General features: G+C 39.1%; 1 protein-coding gene across 3 annotated transcripts in view; it reads left to right on the plus strand.

The window, feature by feature from the left end:
• Positions 1-20,574, plus strand: part of LOC135198441 (uncharacterized) — a 211,625-nt gene that overhangs the window by 111,172 nt on the left and 79,879 nt on the right. For all 3 annotated transcript variants that reach the window (XM_064225992.1, XM_064226011.1, XM_064226002.1), the window contains one exon: positions 972-1,101. In XM_064225992.1, the coding sequence (XP_064082062.1) occupies positions 972-1,101 (130 nt within the window). The remainder of the gene's footprint in view (positions 1-971; positions 1,102-20,574) is intronic.

A 20,574-nucleotide genomic window follows, 5' to 3' on the forward strand; every position in this document is an offset into this window, starting at 1 on the left:
TCGATGCTTGTCTCCATTTGGGAAAACGACTTCATGTTTACAGTAGATCTGAATGATGCATGTTATCAAATATCCATCCATCAGTCCTCTCACAAGTGCCTTTGCTTTATGCTTTATCAGGTAAGGAAAACAAACCTTGTATCAACATTAGTTATCTTTTCTATTCTATAATTCATTACCATTCCTAATGTTTTGGAGTAGATATATCCATGCATCCCACCTCCTGTCAAATCAGCTGTGTAATTACTGGGTAAGTTATTAATATGAAAATTACATTTTTATAATAAGGCTTTATGTATATTTACTCAGTAATTACATGAATGGAGCCCCCTCCTCCCCTTACATGGACACAAGGGCATAAACAAATTGAACTAGTATTTGCTAAGTTGTTCCTCTCTGTACCCCATAAGTGGGCAGAGTCTTGTCACCTACCCAAAACAAACTAATAGTGTGACCCGCAAATTTCCAAATTATAGCTGCCAAGCGAGTGAAACTCTTCAGTAAGTAATTACTGGGTAAGTATATATTAAACCTTATATTGTTATAAAAATGTCATATGCTACTGAATTACTTACTCATTCAAATAGTGTTGGTTTATATGTGTGGGATCTTAATGTTTGTCAATATTTGTTCTTAGTATTTTAGGGGTTTCTCTGTATTTTAGGGGATTCTCAGTGGTGTGATTGAGAATATATTAGGTTGGGTTTGTTTGTATATTGACTTGCTCTGAATCTTTGAAGTTCATCATTGGGGCATTTAAAAAACTAGTTTTTTGGTCTTGTTTAACTTTTTTACAATAATATGTAATGATTTTCAGCGGTATATTTTGTGACATGATTTATCTAGTCTTAGTGAAAGGTCTTTGTTATTTTTAACAGTGAAGTAGTATGTACGTAGTATGTTATAATATTTTAGTGTAAATATGGGTTTATTTTTGTTTTACACTTGATTTCACTCTCAACTTTATATAGAGGGAAACTGATGATGAGTCCAGTGCTGATGAGAACCTTGACACATGTGCTTCAGGTGATGACCCAGATAATGTACCACCTTCAAATGACAGCTTCTTGACAAGTTTTTTAAATGTGACATTTTCTGATAGTAAGTATTTCCTATTGTTTGACATTTCTGGATTTTGTAAATTATAGTTTGCAAATATGTATGATGAGAAATAAGCCCCTTTTTTATAGAGATCTATACATATAGGTTAAGATGCAGTGCATGGCTTTGTTGAAAAATTAATAGTACTTTGCAAGTTGCTGAACTTTGAAATATGACATATTTTTACATTCCCAAATTTATTCTGAAATAGAAAAATACGGGTAAAATGGTACTACTATATTTTATTTTTGAATGATGCAGCTATATAAAGTTACAAAATTATTTTCTATTCTTGCAACATTATGAGATTTGTACAAGATTTCTTTGTCAAAGGTAAGGGTTCTTTCCTATGGGGCCTCTTGTTCATCAAGTTGCCTTGGTGCAGCACTATAGTAAACTGATGTCTGTATGAGGGCAATCATCATGTTAAGCAGTCTATGGGTAATTTCACTTACTATGATGAACAAATAATACAGCAATTTTTAATTATAAAACCTATGTTTAGAGAGAATGGATAATGAATATAGCAGCCCCTGGTTACCGACGGGTTCCGTCCATGGGGGCTTGATGGTAACCGAAAATCATCACTAATAAAAATTCAAAAGTCTGCAGGTGCTACACCCCACCTGACAGTGCCCTAGACTGCCTAGACCAGGGGTTTTCAACCTTTTCCTCCCCCCGTACCCTTTCGGGTATTTGTAATTTCAGTAATGTACCCCCTTTGCTTTGTAAAATGCGGAAAACAAAACCAACTCAGAAAAACTGCAGGGGGAAGTAAGTACTACATAACTTCCTGGCTTGTGAACATAAACAGATTCATTAGAGTACCAAGGGCCGCTCGTGGCCCCTGACAGACCCTTGGCGTACCCAGGTTGAAAACCCCTGCCTTAAACAGTGTCACGGCCAGATATATTGCCCTAATATGGAATTTCATTTGCCTAATCATTTACTATGGTTTGCATGGTAGTTCTACAAATTTATAATGTCAGATTGAAAAACTTACAGGTGAATCTTGGCCTAGAATGAAAGAAAAAAAATTCACCTTTCTCAGAATGCTAACAATTCCTCCATCTCTTTATTTATCATATCTTCTAGTTAATAACTTAAAAAAACAAAAGAGGATGATAAAAGTATGTATCGTTAGTAACGCTATATGTAATTGTTGGTTAAACTAGTGCTACAGCTATAAACAACTGAATTAAAACATCTGTTTTGCTACAACAACTAAACCTAATCTCATAACAACAAGGTTTACTTGCATTACAGCCATCATACGATAGTAAATAATTGCCATAGTTTTGTTACAAATGACATTAAATAGACTAGGATTGATATAGTTTTACATTATACATTTATTTGCTATGGAGAAAATATTGGCACTTAAATATAGCACTGCTAAATTTAAGTTGCATTTATAGCTGAAGCTGAGAACAATGTTCATACTGCTAATGACAATAAATTATTGTGCATCAGTAACATGGATGAAACTCGACCGCAAATATTAGTGGAGAAAAAAATATTTTAATAAAAAATGCGGGCATGGAAGAACTTTTACTTTTGTTTTCCCAATGATAAAAGATAAATACGTAAAGTTTGTATCATGATGAAATATGGTAAAAGTAGCAAAAGGAATCTGTTAATTTTTTTACACACAAAAAAATGGGGGGGGGGGCTCCCGGTGCCGTTAAAAAAAAAATATTAATCTAGTTCACAACAAGACGTATTTAAGTCACATTTCAACTTTAAAACACTTCATATAAATAGTTTTTAGAGCTTAACCCTTACTGGATGGGTAAATACAGGCAGTGCTTGGGTTACGACGGGTTCGGCTTATGACGTTCCGAGGTTAAGGCGCTTTTCGATTATATTCATCAGAAATTATTTCCAGGGTTACGACGCCTACAACTCTCATCTTGCAGAAGAAATATGACACCAAAAATGCAAAATAATCAATATTTGAAGGTTTTTGGATGAAAATTGCAATAAGAATGCAGTTTATATAGTTTCCAATGCACCAAAAGCATTAAAAGTAAGGTTTTCTTAGGATTTTTGATGATGTTCTGGCTTACGACGATTTTAGGGTTACAACGCGTCTCAAGAACGGAACCCCCGTCGTAACCCAGGGACTGCCTGTATATCAATATGCAGTTCCTTATGCCAGGTAAACTTTGAGGTTGGTCAATTTACAAAAAAAAAACACATCAGTGGTAAGAGGAAGATATGCAAATGTACTGTTCCCTCCAGGAATTTTGATACATAACATATGGTCATTGATAAGCCATACTGGGACTATTATGGTAATACTGCAGTGGGCATTGACAATTTACCTATCTAAGGCTATTTTGTTTGGTTACGAAGAACTTGATTGGCTGGAAGTATCTCGATGACAGTTTGTTCTCATCAATTTTGTCTAGTAAATCCATTGTAAAAAGCAAGCAACATTGTAATAATGAAGTTTTATTATAAGAATACCATTGATATTACAAACTTCAAAGGAAAATATATACATTACAAAAATTAGGATAACAACAATCTCTGTAAAAATCACATTTAATCCTAATTATCGTACATCACCACTGTTAGTGTCTCTTGAGGTGAACTTTTCCTCTATACTAACAAAAATTTATGACGGGTCTTTGCTTTTCAGTAATAGTATCTTTCATAGGTTGTATAATTTTTAATGGTTTATAAACTCCAGAGTTACTACTTAGTGGAGTTACATGACTAAATCTAGTAGAGTGGGATGTTGTCCCCTTCTAAATATGTAAGAGCTAAACTTAATATACAAATGTAATTTCTAAAAATATGCCTCGGATGAAGTCCATCCAACAATTTACAAGTAACAGCTATGCAGGCACGAAGTAGTTCAACCGTAAAGACAGCATCGAAAGACTTTCAGAGGGTCCAAACAGACTTGCCCCGGTTATTTCTCAAACCCATACAGATGGACATTACTTTAGTTGAACTTCAAATGCCTAACACTTGTCTATAAAACTTTTCCACTAAAAAGACTCGAAGGTTAAAGAAAAATACATATCACGCATGAATGCTGTGATACTGAATCACATATTGAATCACAAAGTATGTAATTAATCTCCTGACCCAACTCTGGAAATTTGAAGTTACTTGCTTTGCTAAGCCATAGAAGAAGAATGATATATAGATGCTGAAACCATACTTATAGTATGTATCAATTGAATGAACATGGAGGGGGTGGGGGGTATCCTTGGATTCTGTATATTTTTCGTATAGGCAATCTTTAGGGTGTTCCTGCCATTCATTGGTGATCTTGTACATATCTTGGTTTTTATTTTATTGAACATATGACTTTAATACCTATGATAAAAGTTTCCAGATGACTGCTATTGACCTTAAAGTAAAAAAATAAGGAAAAAAATATTCTCTACGCTGTGAGAACTTATTTGTAAGACACAACATTCTGTCATGACCAAGTCTTTCCCTCATTACGAATTCTTTCAATTTCATTTTCATGATGGTTATCTTTGTTGGTAATTTCCTTCATGAAAGCAACAATAGAAACTATTTTGAAAATTGAGTGGAAAAAAAATATGGCTTCTACGCATGATGTTTCTTTCAATTTGATGTAAAAAGATTAATGATGATATATCAATAACGTAGCCCAAGATAAAAGCATACACTACCAAAAGAATTAGTTTCATTCTTAGGCAACTGGAGGAATCGTTGGCTTAGATTGATTTTTTTAAACTGTGTAAACAAGAGAAGGCCAATATATTATAAATAGCTGCTTGGTGCCCTAAGTTGTTTTGTTCCTGCATTGTTTGGTAGACCCAAGACGAGGGGTCAGTGAAATCAATTTCCCATGATGTAAATTCACTTTTGGGAAGATTGCTCCATGGCTGCATATTGTTCCAGCACCAGGCCTAATAGTCTAAATTCCATAGATCTGTCATACCATTGTTTTACTTCTACCTTGATTAGATCCAACCTGACCAGTAGCATTAAGCAAATAAATCCATCTGCTTTAAAACTACACCTCCTTTGAACAAATATTTTTAGTTTTCTCCTGACTGCTGTTATAAAATTCAGTTTGGTTCATATGCAAACAAACCTTCGTTCTTAACAATAGGATGATTTCTAGCGCCTAGCCCTTAAACGCCTATTGAACGTATTATACGTCGACTAAAATTGTCTGTCGGGTGCTAATCAGACGTACAGTACGTCGACTACAAAAAGTTTTTTTAAATATTTGCGGAAAAATAGTTATAAGCCTAGTTTGTGAAAAATTTGAAATCACGCGCCTTGAGGGATGTTGGGAGTTCACGGATCAAGTTGTTGTTTTGTTTACAAGCGTTACCTAGGTGCACATGCATGAATTTCTTTCTTCTTGTACTAAGCATTAGCGACCCATCTCAGAAATTCTTTCATCACTTTGTTGTAATTTTTCCACTGTATTATATTAGCCATTACATAGTTTCACATATGAAAATGTGTGCAATTTCATGTAGAATACAAACAAAAAACAACCCATGGTTGTAGCTTTTATCAGTTTTGAAATATTTTCATATAAATCACGATAAGTGCCAAAATTTAAACTTTCAGTCAACTTTGACTCGACCGAAATGGTCGAAAAACGCAATTGTAATCTAAAACTCTTACATTCTAGTAATATTTAATCATTTACTTTCATTTTGCAACAAATTGGAAAACTCTAGCACAATATTTTGATTTATGGTGAATTAAAAAAAAAAACTTTTTCCTTATGTCTGCGTGGTAACTCTGCCGAAAATCTCAGAAATTCTTTCGTCAGTTTGTTGTAATGTTTGCACAGTTTTATATTAGCCGTTACATAAAGTTTTATATATGAAAATGTGCACAATTTCATGTAGAATACAACAAAAAATAACTCATGGTTGTATCTTTTGTCAGATATGAAATATTTTCATATAAATCACGATAAGTGCGAAAATTTCAACCTTCAGTCAACTTTGACTCGACCGAAATGGTTAAAAAAAACGCAATTGTAAGCTAAAACTCTTACATTCTAGTAATATTCAATCATTTACCTTTATTTTGCAACAAATAAGAAAAACTCTAGCACAATATTTCGATTTATGGTGAATTCTTGAAAAAAAACTTTCCTTACGTCCGCGCGCGGAAACTGCTGAAAATCTCAGAAATTCTTTTGTCAGTTTGTCGTAATGTTTGCACCGTTTTATATTAGCCGTTACATAAAGCTTTATATCTGAAAATGTGCACAATTTCATGTAGAATACAACAAAAATAACTCATGGTTGTAGCTTTTATCAGTTTTGAAATATTTTCACAAATCACGATGTGCCAAAATTTCAACCTTCAGTCAACTTTTGACTCAACCAAAATGGTCTAAAAATGCAATTGTAAGCCAACACTTTTACATTCTAGTAATACTCAATCATTTACCTTCATTTCGCAACAAATTAGAAAACTCTAGCACAATATTTTGATTTATGGTAAATTTTTGAAAACACTTTTTCCTTACGTCTGCGCGCAGTAACTGCCGAAAATCTCAGAAATTCTTTCTTCAGTTTGTCGTAATGTTTGCACCATTTTATATTAGCTATTACATAAAGCTTTTTATATGAAAATGTGTGCAATTTCATGTAGAATACAACAAAAAATAACTCATGGTTGTAGCTTTTATCAGTTTTGAAATATTTTCATATAAATCAAAATAAGTGCCATAATTTCAACCTTTGGTCAACTTTGTTTCGACCAAAATGGTCAAAAACTGCAATTGTAAGCTAAAACTCTTACATTCTAGTAATATTCAATCATTTACCTTCATTTTGCAACAATTTAGAAAACTCTAGCACAATATTTCGATTTATGGTGAATTCTTGAAAAAAAACTTTTTCCTCATGTCTGCGTGGTAACTGCCAAAAATATCAGAAATTCATTCATCAGTTTGTCGTAATGTTTACACAGTTTTATATTAGCTGTTACATGAAGTTTTATATATGAAAATGTGCACAATTTCATGCCAAATACAATACAATGAAAAGTAACTCATGGTTGTAGTTTTTATCAGTTTTGAAATATTTTCATATAAATCACGACAAATAGAAAAAATTTGACCTTCGGTCAACTTTAACTCAACCGAAATGGTCGAAAACTGCAATCGTAAGCTAAAACACTTACAGTAGTAATATTCAATCAATTACCTTCATTTTGCAACAAACGGAAAGTCTCTAGCACAATATTTCGATTTTGATGAATTTTTTAAAAAGACTAAGTCTGCGTGTTACGAATTCATGCATCATTTTGTGATAATATTTTCTCTGTGTTGCTTTGATCGTTTTACCATTTGTTATATACGAAAATCATCGCAATTTAGTGTACAATACAATGAAAATAACTCATTAGCTTTAACCGTTTTGCTCACAGCATGATCTGTATACAATTATATATGAAATTTTTTTTTGCGCTGTCATATATTCCAATATTTATATATGATAATTTTTTTTTTTCATTTCTGATGGTTGCATAATAAACTTCAGGCAGTGACAAAAAAGGAGCCAAAAATTAACTCTTAATCTTAAAAACTAAGCATGCTGTGATTTTTTGAAAAAAAAAACTTTTTCCGCTTCGGCACTAACTCCCGAACCCCGCCAGCATACATGAGACACTTTGGTAAATAGCGACTTGGCGTTTAAGGGTTAAGAACCTACTTTTAATATTTGGGGTTTCCTTCATCCCCAACCTTTAGTGATAAGGATAACACATCGAACACACACACAGATCATTATTTCTATAGTGGATGATAGTTACTTGGCAACTCTCATCTCTTGCTGCAGCAAATAGAAAGCCATATTGTCAAAACATGAGGTAAAACAAATCAAGATTGTCTTTTTGTATTCCAGCCCTGAATAGTGGTAGCTCTAACAAATGAGCTATAAATTGGTTCATTATGTGGATGAGTTACATACATTGAATTAGTATTTGTAAAGGAGAAATAAAGAATTCTAAGCTAACAACTTCCCAACAGCTGCTGTGGAAGTTGTGATTAAGCCTCTACAGTGTGGAGTCTCATGACGTCATAGGTTGTCACTATTGCGTTCAAAAGCCTTATCTGCTATTTTGATGGCTCTGGCATAAGAAACTCACTTTTATTCCGATAAGCACCAGAACTATTGAACTTCAGTGCAAAATAATAATGGCAAAAATTAGTTACGGTTATAAAATAGTATACTCTTGCCAACTTTCACCTTTATACAATGCTTTGATTAAAAGTTATGGCCGAAAAACAGCGCTCCATTGGTGCTGAATCCCTTAGTAAATTTAATGTAAGCTATTCAAGAAAAATTAAAGAACAGAATTTTCCCTGTCTTTTGCCTTTTAAGTTGTGAAGCGAGGGGGCAGGTTAACCGTGGGTCCAAATTGTTGCCAGTGCCTGATCATCTCGTTTCTCTCTCTCTCTCTCTCTTATTGGTGTTCCTCGTTGGACGAGTGGTTTTTGTGCTCGACTGCCAATCTGGTGGTCCGAAGTTCGATTCTCGGCTCGGCCAACGCGGAATCAGAGGAATTTATTTCTGGTGATAGAAATTCATTTTTCGATATAATGTGGTTCAGATCCCACAATAAGCTGTAGGTCCCGTTGCCAGGTGGCCAATTGGTTCCTATTCGTGTAAAAATATCTAATCCTTCAGCCCAGCCCTAGGAGAACTGTTAATCAGCTCAGTGGTCTGGTAAAACTAAGATAACTTAACTTTGTTATCCCTTAAACGCTGAGCCGGTATTTCCGAAAGTGTCTCCCGTATGCCAGCGGCGTTCGCGAGTGAGCGCCGAAGCGGAAATTTTTTTTTTTTCTTAAATCACGGCACGATTGATTTTCAAGATTGAGTTAATTTTTGGCTCCTTTTTTTTTGTCATTGCCTGAAGTTTAGTATGCAACCATCAGAAATGAAAAAAATATCATTATCATATATAAATATTGGAATATATGACAGCGCAAAAAAAATTTCATATATAATTGTTTACAAATCGCGCTGTGAGCAAAACGGTTAAAGCTAACGAGTTAATTATTTTTTTGTTGTATTGTACACTAAATTGCAATGCTTTTGGTATATAACAAATTGTAAAACGATCAAAGCAACACAGAGAAAATATTATCACAATATGATGCATGAATTCGTAACGCGCGGACGTAAAAAAAAGCTGTTTTATACATTCAACTTCCCTGCCAGATATATACTTAGCTATAGACTCCGTCGTCTCCGACAGAATTTCAAATTTCGCGGCACACGCTACCGGTAGGTCAGGTGATCTACCGCCCTGCCCTGGGTGGCAGGACTAGGAACCATTCCCGTTTTCTAATCAGAATTCTTCTGTCGCCCGGGCCATCAACATTGTTGTTGGTTCCTCTCGATTGGTTTTTCTTTTTTCACCGGCAATTGATCTTCTTGACCGACTTTTGGTGACGTATCTGGATTGTTGGATTGGCATACGCTTTTGTGGACTGTTTTGTGGACTTGGATTTTGGAATTTTTGTTTTTCTTTAAAATGTCTGACTCTGGAATGGTTGTGAGACGTTGTGTGAATGTAGGCTGTAAGGTGAGGTTGCCGAAAGCTTCGGTAGACCCTCACACTGTATGCAAGGGTTGCAGGGAGTATGAATGTTCTTTCACTAATACTTGCAAGGAATGTGAGAATTTGAGTGAGAATGAATGGAAGAATCTAACTAATTATTTGAAAAAGTTAGAGAGAGAAAGAGTGAGGAAGGCTTCTTATAGAAGTTTAAGTAGTTCGAGATCTAATGAACTAATTCCTAGCTTGGGATCTTCCCCAAGGGTAAGTATTGCTACTTCTCCTTCCATTGCAGCCCCTTCTCTTATTGCAGAACCTGTAGATTCAGCGAAAGAATTTGCGGATCTAAAAGCAGCCTTCAAGTTGATGGAAAACAAAATGGCTGCCCTGCAAGGTAAGGCTAGTGATTTTTCAGTGGACAGTGATATGAGTGTCCCCAGTGTAGTGGAGGGGGCATCTGGTCGGCTCCGCAACGCTCCTAGGTCTAGACCTCTTCCAAGCTCACATGCCCAGAGGAGAAGGAATGTCGAAAACCGAAAGGAGGTTGTGGAGAATCCCCACCGATCAGGTGTCCCTTCGGCGGTTTCTGTGACACCCCAGACTGCCAAGGATCGCTATTGCAAAAGCGTCCTACGTGAGTGTTTTTCGTCGTCGGGATCTTCATCTCCGAGACGTGATTGGAGGGATTCAGATCGCTCTCGACCACTCAAGAGGAGTTGGAAGGCTCCGACGATTGACTCGAGCCCAGAAAACTTCCCTGAGGAGTCTCCTTCGGGAGTTAAGAAGGCAAGGAGAGCCATTCTTTCAACCAGAGTGAGAAGGAGTCAGGAGGTGGAGGCTATGGACTCCTCCCCTCCTCCTTCCCCTCTTCCCGAAGAGGATAAAGAAGAGGTTACGAAGAGGTTCATGATGGCTATGCAAGAACAGATTTTGTCTTTTGTAGGAGTCCTTTCAAAGGAGCCTCCTAGAAGGAAAGACTCTTCCCTTCCTATCAAGAGATCCTCCAGACGTATGGAGGTATCTGCCGCCAGGATCGATGCTCCTACTCGAGGTGAGGCTTCCTGTACGAACGTGGATGAACCGATCAGACGTATGGCACCGGCCAGGAGTGAGGAGTCACCCAGGAGGCAGGAGCCAAGAGCCAGGAGTGAGGAGTCAACCAGGAGGCAAGAGCCAAGAGCCAGGAGTGTGGAGTCATCCAGGCAGGAGGCAGGAGCCAGGAGGCAAGAGCCAGGAGGCAAGAGCCAGGAGGCAAGAGGCAGGAGTCAGGAGTCAAGAGGCAGGAGTCAGGAGGCAGGAGCCAGGAGTCCGGAGTCAGGAGGCAGGAGTCCGGAGTCAGGAGGCAGGAGTCAGGAGCCAGGAGGCAGGAGTCAGGAGGCAAGAGTCAAGAGCCAGGAGGCAGGAGTCGGAGACTCATTCCTGGAATTTATGACTCTTCTCCAAATAGAAGCTCCTCTCCTTCAGATCGTAGGAGGTCTTGGAAGGACTCTCCCTCCAAACGAGAGCTTTCTCCTTTCGTCTGATCGAGGTTTGGACGATTTGTCTGATGACGAACCTCCTGCAAATGAGGGACTCTCGAATTATAAGGTCTTAGCCTCATTGTTGCTACAAGAGTTTGGAGACTCTCTTAGTCCGGCGGCTCCTCCTTCTCCTCGTTCTCTCTTTTCGAGCTCGGCTACGGCAAAATCTTCGGCCTTTTTGAAAATGAAGCCTGCAATTTCTATGAAGAAGGCCCTCCATTCTTTAGATTCTTGGATGGACAAGAAGAAAGAGTTGGGAAAGACTGTATTCTGCATGCCTCCTTCCAAACTCCATGGAAAGAGAGGTATTTGGTATGGGACAGGAGAGACTATGGGTCTTTCTCTTCCTGCCTCGGCAGATGCGGACTTTTCCAATTTAGTGGAGGCATCTAGACGTCACTCTTTAGGATCGGTCAGATCGACGTGGAGCATTTCGGAGTTGAACCACTTTCTAAAGGGACTTTTTGTCACTTTAGAGGTGTTCAATTTTCTGGATTGGTCACTCGGAGTTCTGGCCAACAAATCTAAAGATCCGGAGTTTCTTAAAAAAAAACCCAGAGATTCTCCATAGCGTCCTGTCTTGCATGGACAAGGCAGTACAGGGACTGGTTCGGGAGAAGTGGCTTCCCTTTTTGGTGCTGGTCTTCTGAAGAAGAGATCAGTATATGGATCCCTATTATCAAAAGGGGTTTCTCCGAGCCAGAGGACTGCTTTATTGTTCGCCCCTCTGTCGGATCATCTGTTTCCTTCTCAGTTAGTGAAGGATATATCTCGCTCGCTAACTGAGAAGGCGACACAAGACCTACTAGTACAAACGTCCAAGAAAGGACGCCCTGTAGTGTCGACGATTAAGAAGGACTCTCGTCCTCCTCAGCAGCCCTTTCGTGGAGGTGCAGCGGCTCGTCCCCCTGCCAGAAAGAAGAGCTCTGACAAGAGAGGAAGGTCTTCCTTTAGACCTTTCAAGAAATCTAAATGACTTGTTGCTCCTTCAAGCACCAGTGGGCGCCAGACTCCTGAACTTTGCAGGAGTATGGGCGAAAAGGGGAGCCGACCCTTGGTCAGTCTCGGTCCTAAAGAAAGGATACGTAATCCCCTTCGAGGACAGCCCTCCCCTAACATCTACGCCTCGGGAACTGTCAGCGAGGTACAGAGACCCTGTAATGAGACAGACTCTCCTTCAAATGGTGGAACAAATGTGGGAAAAGGAGGCCATCGAACTTGTGCAGGATCCACACTCCCCGGGATTTTACAATCGCCTTTTTCTAGTACCAAAGGCATCGGGGGGGTGGAGACCAGTACTGGACGTAAGCGCTCTGAATCGCTTTGTTCAGAAAAAGAAGTTCCGTATGGAAACGTCCGCTTCAGTAATGTCGGCTCTTCGTCCAGGAGATTGGATGGTCTCTCTGGGACTTGCAAGATGCGTATTTCCACGTTCCCATTCACCATTTGTCAAAGAAATATCTTCGTAATAGGAGACAAGATTTTTCAATTCAGGGCTCTGTGCTTCGGTCTGTCTACAGCTCCGCAGGTATTCACCAACCTGATGGCGAATGTGGCAAGATGGCTTCACCTAGAGGGGAATAAACATCTCCCTCTACTTTAGACGACTGGCTGATCAGGGCCAAGTCGGAGATTCAGTGCTTGGAGGACTTATCAGTAACAAGAAACATGATAGAATCGCTGGGATTACTCATGAACCTCGAGAAGTCGCAGCTGATCCCCAGCCAGAGCTTGGTCTATCTGGGGATTCAGATGGATTCTCGGGGTTTTCGAGTATTTCCTTCGCGAGAAAGAATCACTCGAGATTTGTCGAAAATCTCGAGCTTCTTAGAGAGAAAGAGTAGTTCAGCGAGGGATTATCTGAGCCTTTTAGGGACCCTGTCCTCACTAGAAAAGTTCTTCTCTCTGGGGAGGCTTCACCTTCGCCCTCTTCAGTTTTTCCTGAAAGGGGTGTGGAGTTTGGAAGACGGGACAACTCTCGGACATCTTCCCGCTTCCACAAGAGATAAAAGATCACTTGAAGTGGTGGATCCTTCCTCTTCAAAAGAATGAAGGCGTATCGCTTGCCCTGCAGAACCCAGACCAAGTGTTATATTCCGACGCTTCGGAGTCGGGATGGGATGGGGAGCGACGCTAGGAGCAAGGGATGGTGTCAGGCACCTGGACAAAGGAACAGGTGTCCTGGCACATCAATTGCAAGGAACTAGTGGCCATACACCTAGCCTTAAAGTTCTTCGAAGAGAGAGTCAGAGGCGGGGTGATACAGATAAACTCGGACAACACCACGGCTCTGGCTTACATACGCAAGCAAGGAGGCACGCACTCTTTCTCCCTCTTTCAGTTAACAAAACACCTGTTAACCTGGACAGAAGAAAGAGGCATAACTCTCCTCACAAGATTTGTACAAGGGATAAAGAATGTGAGAGCGGACAGACTGAGCAGGAGGAATCAGGTCCTTCCCACAGAATGGACTCTACACGAAGAAGTGTGTCGAAGTCTTTGGTCCCTGTGGGGGAGACCTCACATAGACCTGTTTGCGACGTTCCTCTCCAAAAGAGTAGAGATCTTTTGCTCTCTAGTGGAAGATCCGAGAGCCTTCGCAATAGACGCGTTTCTCCTGGATTGGTCGGGTGTGGACGCCTACGCCTTTCCCCTGTTCAAGATCCTGGGGGAAGTGCTCAGGAAGTTCGTAGCTTCAAAGAGCACGAAGTTGACATTAATAGCCCCATTTTGGCCAGCCCAAGAATGGTTCACGGAGGTACTGGAGTGGATAGTGGACTTCCCCAGATCTCTTCCAAAACAGACCAGATCTACTCAGACAACCCCACTTCGAGAGGTTTCATCACAACCTCCCAGGTCTCGCTCTGACTGCCTTTCGACTATCGAAAGACTTGTCAGAGCGAGGGCTTTTCTCGCAAAGCTGCGGGCTCTATCGCTCGAGCCCGCAGAGCTTCGACGAGAAGAGTATACCAATCGAAGTGGGAAGTCTTTAGGAGGTGGTGTAAGAGTCAGAAGCTGTCCTCCTCCCGTACCTCTATAGTTAATATTGCCGATTTCCTCCTCTTTCTGAGAGAGGAATCACACCTATCTGTCTCAACAATAAAGGGATACAGAAGCATGCTGTCTTCAGTATTTAGAAATCGAGGGCTAGAAATTGCAGACAACAAAGATCTACACGATTTAGTTAGATCCTTTGAAACTTCAAAAGCAGCAACTCCTAGAACACCTAGTTGGAATCTGGACGTGGTCCTGAAATTCCTTTCCTCGGATAAATTCGAGCCTTTACATCTGGCTTCCTTCCACGACGTCACTAGGAAATGCTTATTCCTGTTGTCTCTCGCTACTGCCAAGAGGACGAGCGAATTGCACGCTCTGGATTCCACAGTGGGGTTCAAAGGAGATGCTGCCATATGCTCGTTCCAGACAATGTTTGGCTGGCGAAGAAACGAAAACCGTCAAAAACCTTGCCCAGAACCTTTGAAGTAAAAAGGTCTATCTAACCTCGTAGGCAGAGAGACAGAGAGGTCTCTCTGTCCAGTGAGAGCTCTTAAATTTTATTTAGAGAGGAAGAGAGATGGGAGCTTGTCAACAAGGTCTTTGGTGTGCTGTGAAGAACCCCAAAAGACTCATGTCCAAAAACGCCTTGGCCTTCTTTGTGAGAAGCGTAATTACGGACGCACACAAGAACTGCTCGGAGGAATCCTTCGGTCTTCTAAAGGTTAAGACCCATGAGGTGAGAGCAGTAGCAACGTCTTTGGCGTTCCAAAAGAATATGTCTCTTAAAAATATCATTGAGACTACGTATTGGAGGTGCAATTCAGTGTTTGCATCTCATTATCTGAAGGATGTGAGAGTGACTTATGAGAAGTGCTTCTCTCTAGGTCCATTTGTATTCAGCAGATACAGTGCTGGGTCTTGGAGCAAAGACTGATCCTTAAAATATTTTGATTTTATCGTACATAAACCCTCTTGTCAGATATGTGCTTGGTTTTCTATTAGCAAGCTCACGGATGTCGCACGGGCGCATAGTGTCATTGCTGGTAGGGGATCAAGGGTATGTATGGCTAGTGGGGGGTACAAAATTTTTTTTTGTATATTTTGTATAAATGAACGTGTAATTATGTTTCGAGTTTTTGGTTGTTTGTAAGGAGTTCGGGGATAACTCCTTGCAATCTTAGAACTAACATGGATGTTAGGATCAGGTGATCGGGATCGGTGTTGTGCTCCTTGAACAAGGTGTATTGTCATGTTAGTGGAATAGCACCCAATGACAAAGGCCTTTAGGCTCTGCCGAGTAAGTGGATAAGACCCCATTGGCAGACCCACAAGAACTCTTAGCCATAGATCAATATCTCGCTGAGGCTCTTGAGGCTAAGCAGACTCCAAGGCAGTAGCCGCGAAGTCTTCAGCCTAATTAGGTAGGAACCAGGTTTATTAATACCTACAACATATGTTGTTTACCTGTCTATTTCAGTAGTTAGCTGTCTCTTCCCACCCACCACCAATGGGTGCTAATCAGCTAAGTATATATCTGGCAGGGAAGTTGAATGTATAAAAATGATATTGTCATGTTACAATAAAGTTTTTATACATACTTACCTGACAGATATACGATTAATGGCCCACCCAGCCTCCCCGCAGGAGACAGGTGGAAGAGAAGAATTCTGATTAGAAAACGGGAATGGTTCCTAGTCCTGCCACCCAGGGCAGGGCGGTAGATCACCTGACCTACCGGTAGCGTGTGCCGCGAAATTTGAAATTCTGTCGGAGACGACGGAGTCTATAGCTAAGTATATATCTGTCAGGTAAGTATGTATAAAACTTTATTGTAAACTTGACAATATCATTTTGTTCATGAAATTACCTGTAGATATATCTATATATATATATATATATATATATATATATATATATATATATATATATATATATATATAAGCTGTATTCTCCAAAGTCCGACAGAATTTCAAAACTTACGACACACGCAGTGGTCGGCCAGGTGGTTAGTACCCATTCCCACCGCTGGGAGGCAGGTATCAGGAACCATTCCCATTTTCTATTCAGATTTTCTCTGTCGCCAGTACTGTCAACACCTGTTTTCAGTACCTCCGTCTTAGGATTTTGAAACTTCATTGCCGCTTAAGTATCCTAATTGTCTTTTGGTTTATTGACTTGGATTGTGGCTAGGCATACGCTATCATAAATTGATTTGAATATGATTGTTTTTTGCTTAAGATGTCTGAATCTAGTTCGGCTAGTTTCAGAGTTTGTTGTCTGCAAGGGGTAAGGTGAGCTACCGAAACCTTCGGTAGATCCTCACTGGGTATGCATGAGATGTAGTACTTGCTTTGACAGTACATATACTAAAATTGGAACGATACAGAGAAGATTAACATGAAGCGTTCCACATTTTTCTTAATTTATTAATATATTAAATTTATAAGTATATAAATAGAAATGAGTATTAATATACTTTTATGTTTCTTTATTGAAAGATCAATATAATTAGAGTGATGTTTGACTGATTCCGAAGGGAAGACATATGATTTGTATGTACGCAAATTAGAGCGTGATAGAATCAGGAGGTCTTCCTCCAAGCCGGGAGAGGTAGCAATAGACGCCATCCTATGGAATTGTACGGGGATGGATGTTTAGTCTCTTTTTTTCCCCTATTCAAACTCTTAGGAGAAGTAATAAGATAATTTGCGGCGTCAGAGGGAGCGAGGATGACGCTGATCTCCCCATGTTGGCCTTCGAGCGACTGGTTCGCAGAGGTCGTGTCCTTCCTAGCGCACTTTCCAAGGACCCTTCCCGAGGGAGTCGGTCTACTCTAACAGCCCCACTTCGAGAGGTACCACAAAACCTCTCCGCTCTGAGTCTGACTGCGTTCAGACTATCGAGAAGTTGACCAGAGTGAGAGGCTTTTCAAGAATAGTGGCAAGTGCGATTGCCAAGGCAAAGAAGAGCTTCCTATCTTGCAGTGTACCAATCGGAGTGGGCCGTTTTCTGAAGATGGTGCAGGAAGAATGGCCTTTCCTCCACCTCGACCTCTGTGAATTAGTTTGCCGTCTTCCCTTTCCGTCTGAGGAATGTGGATAAGCTGACAGTCCCGACTTTTAAAGAATACAGAAGTATGTTGTCGACGGCCTTTAGACTCAGAGATTTGGATCTGTCGAACAACAAAGCCCTTCACGATCTTTGAGGTCTGTTGAAATCTCAAAACTGTCTAAATCGAAGCTTCCGGCATGGAACTTAGACGTAGTCTGGAAGTTCCTGATGTCGAAGCCTTTCGAACCTCTCCTTTCTGCAATCTTGAAGCACGTGACCAGAAAGGCTAATTTTTCTAACCACTCTAGCTACAACAAAGAGGGTTAGTGGGGTTTAAGCCATCTGCAGACGTACAGGCGGTCCCCGGGTTACGACGGGGGTTCCGTTCTTAAGACGCGTCGTAACCCGAAAATCGTCGTAAGCCGGAACAACGTTCTTGAAAACATGTCCACAGGGAAAATTTCACTACTAATTTGCAATTTTTCTTAGGGCCGTATCTCTAAAATTATCACTAATTTACTTTTTTCATGTGCAACACTGTGTATTCACAAATTACTGTATATTTTTATTAAAATACAAGAGAGAGAGAGAGAGAGAGAGAGAGATGAGGAGAGAAAGAGAGAGAGAGAGAGAGAGAGAGAGAGAGAAATAACTCCTTAGGTTTCAATAGATTGAAATGAATGTCTGTAGGCAACTTTCCCCCTCCCATAAATACATATATTTCTCCAGAGAGAGAAAGAGAGGACTGTGCAATTATGTTTGTCTGTCTATCAATTCTTTTGCTGAGAGCGAGAGAAGATAAAAATGGAAGAAATAGAAACACCAAATGTATGACAAGTATTTTGTGGAGGAGGAGAGAGAGAGAGAGGAGAGAGAGAGAGAGAGAGATGAGAGAGGAGAGAAGAGAGAGTGAACGAGAGAGAGAGAGAGAGAGAGAGAGAGAGAGAGAGAGAGAGAGTTGTTTAAAAGAGAGAAATGGAATGATTATTGTATTTAAAATACTCAGATATGAATTTTGTACTTGTATTATTATTGGAAAATATTAATGATAAACTTATTACATACATGTCCATGAAAATGATCTCATCTCAGAGAGAGAGACCTTACTTACCTTACAGACCTTACATCTTGTTCGGGTTGCCCCAGGTCCCTCAGTGTGAGGCACCTCTTAATGTCTACCAGAGAGTTTCTGTAGTACATCTTCCGGTATATTTTGCATCTTCCAATCTTGGATGGTCTGGGATGCAGTTTAGATAAATTTGTCGAGCTTATTCTTAAACACATCTACGCTCACTCCTGATATATTCCTCAGATGAGCTGGCAACGCATTGAATAGACGCTGCATTATCGATGCTGGTGCGTAGTGGATTAATGTCCTGTAGTGCTTTCCTTATTTTTCCTGGTATATTTTGGGCATATTAATCTACCTCTGCTTGCTCTTTCTGATATTTTTAGTTCCATGATATTTTCTGCTATTCCTTCTATCTGTTTTCCATGCCTGAATTATCATGTAGACGTTCTCTTCTCCTTCCCAGACTATATAATTTTAAGAATTGTAGTTCTTTCCCAGTAGTCTAGGTCCTTAACTTCTTCTATTCTAGCTGTAAAGGACCTTTGTACATCTCTATTTGTGCAATATCCTTTTGATAGTGTGGGTACCATATCATATTGCAATATCAAGTGGACTACGAACATATGTTTTATAAAGCATAATCATGTGTTCAGCTTTTCTTGTTTTGAAGTGCCGTAACAACATTCCCATTTTTGCTTTACATTTTGCCAACAGAGTTGCTATTTGATCATTGCATAACATGTTCCTATTCATCATCACACCAAGGTCTTTAACTGCTTCCTTATTTGTGATGGTCTCATTATTAGGTCCCTTATATGCATATAGCTTTCTTTCTCTGTCTCCATAATTTATTGATTCAAATTTATCAGAGTTAAATACCATCCTATTTACCTCTGCCCCAATCATATACTTTGTTAAGGTCTCTTTGTAGAGCGTTCCTATCTTCATCACAAGTAATTTCTCTACTTATTCTTGTGTCATCTTCGAAACTACTCACTACCGAATCCTTAACATTATTGTATGTCTTCAATGCATAATAACAAACAGTATTGCAGCTAACACCGTACCTTGCGGCACACCGGATATTACCTTGGCTTCATCCGATTTCTCGTCGTTTGCAATAACTATCTGTTTTCTGTGTGTAAAAATTCTTTTAACCATCTTCCTACTTTATCCACGATAATTGTGTTTTCTAATTTTCTTCGCTAATATATTATGGTCTACTTTATCAAAAGCTTTTGCAAAGTCTAAATAAACCACATCTGTTTCATTTCCGCTTTCATATTTTTTGAATATGTTTTCACGGTGGACTAACAGTTGGGTTTGTGTACTTTTGTCGGTACGAAACCATGTTGTCCTTTATTAAACAAATTATTTTTTATTAAATGTTTCATAATATTTTTCTTCATTACCCTTTCATACACCTTTCATTATATGTGATGTTGACTCACAGGCCTATAATTACTTGCCTCTAGTCTTGATCCACTTTTGAAAGTAGGGGTTAATATACGCTAATTTGTGGCTCATCATATATCTTGCTGTATCTACACTTTGTCTTAATAATATTGCAAGTGGCTTTGCGATAGAATGAACTACTTTCTTTAACAAAATAGCAGGAATTCCATCAGGCCCTGCAGCAGCTCCATTTTTAATTTCATTAATAGCCTGCACAATATCAGCTTCATTAATATCTATGTCAGCTAAATATTCACTATTTTCATCCCTTACTTCTATACATTATCTTCATTATCTATTCTAGGGGTGAATTCTCTCTTATATCGTTCTGCCAGTATGTTGCAAAATTCCTTTTTTTCATTCGTTAATCTCCCTTCAATTCTCAGAGGCCTATTTCTATTCTTCTTTTATTCATTTTCTTCGCATATGAGTATAATAGTTTGGGGTTTTGCTTGATATTTAATAGGGTTTTTTCTTCCAAGTCCCGTTTTTTCATTTCTTTTGATTGTATAATCTTTTTTCTGCATTTTCTATCTTACTTTTAGTTCTATAACTTTCCATGCATTTTTTCTTTTGCAAGACCTTTTTTCCACTTTCTGATTTTCTGGAACAAGATTCTTCTGTCTCTGGTATGCATGAATGATGTTTACTTTTTTCTTCGTTATATATTTTTCCACTATTATCTCCAATATTTTTAATACTAATATCCCGTATTTACCCTTATGTCATCACTGTTTACGAAAACTGTTTATCCCAATTCTTTTGTTTAATTCTTTATTCATAATTTCTGGACCATTTTAGATTTTGACTGTAGAAGTTGTATTGTGTTTTGCC

The sequence above is a fragment of the Macrobrachium nipponense genome, chromosome 23 (assembly GCF_015104395.2).
Source record: "Macrobrachium nipponense isolate FS-2020 chromosome 23, ASM1510439v2, whole genome shotgun sequence".
Taxonomy (NCBI): Eukaryota; Metazoa; Arthropoda; class Malacostraca; order Decapoda; family Palaemonidae; genus Macrobrachium; species Macrobrachium nipponense.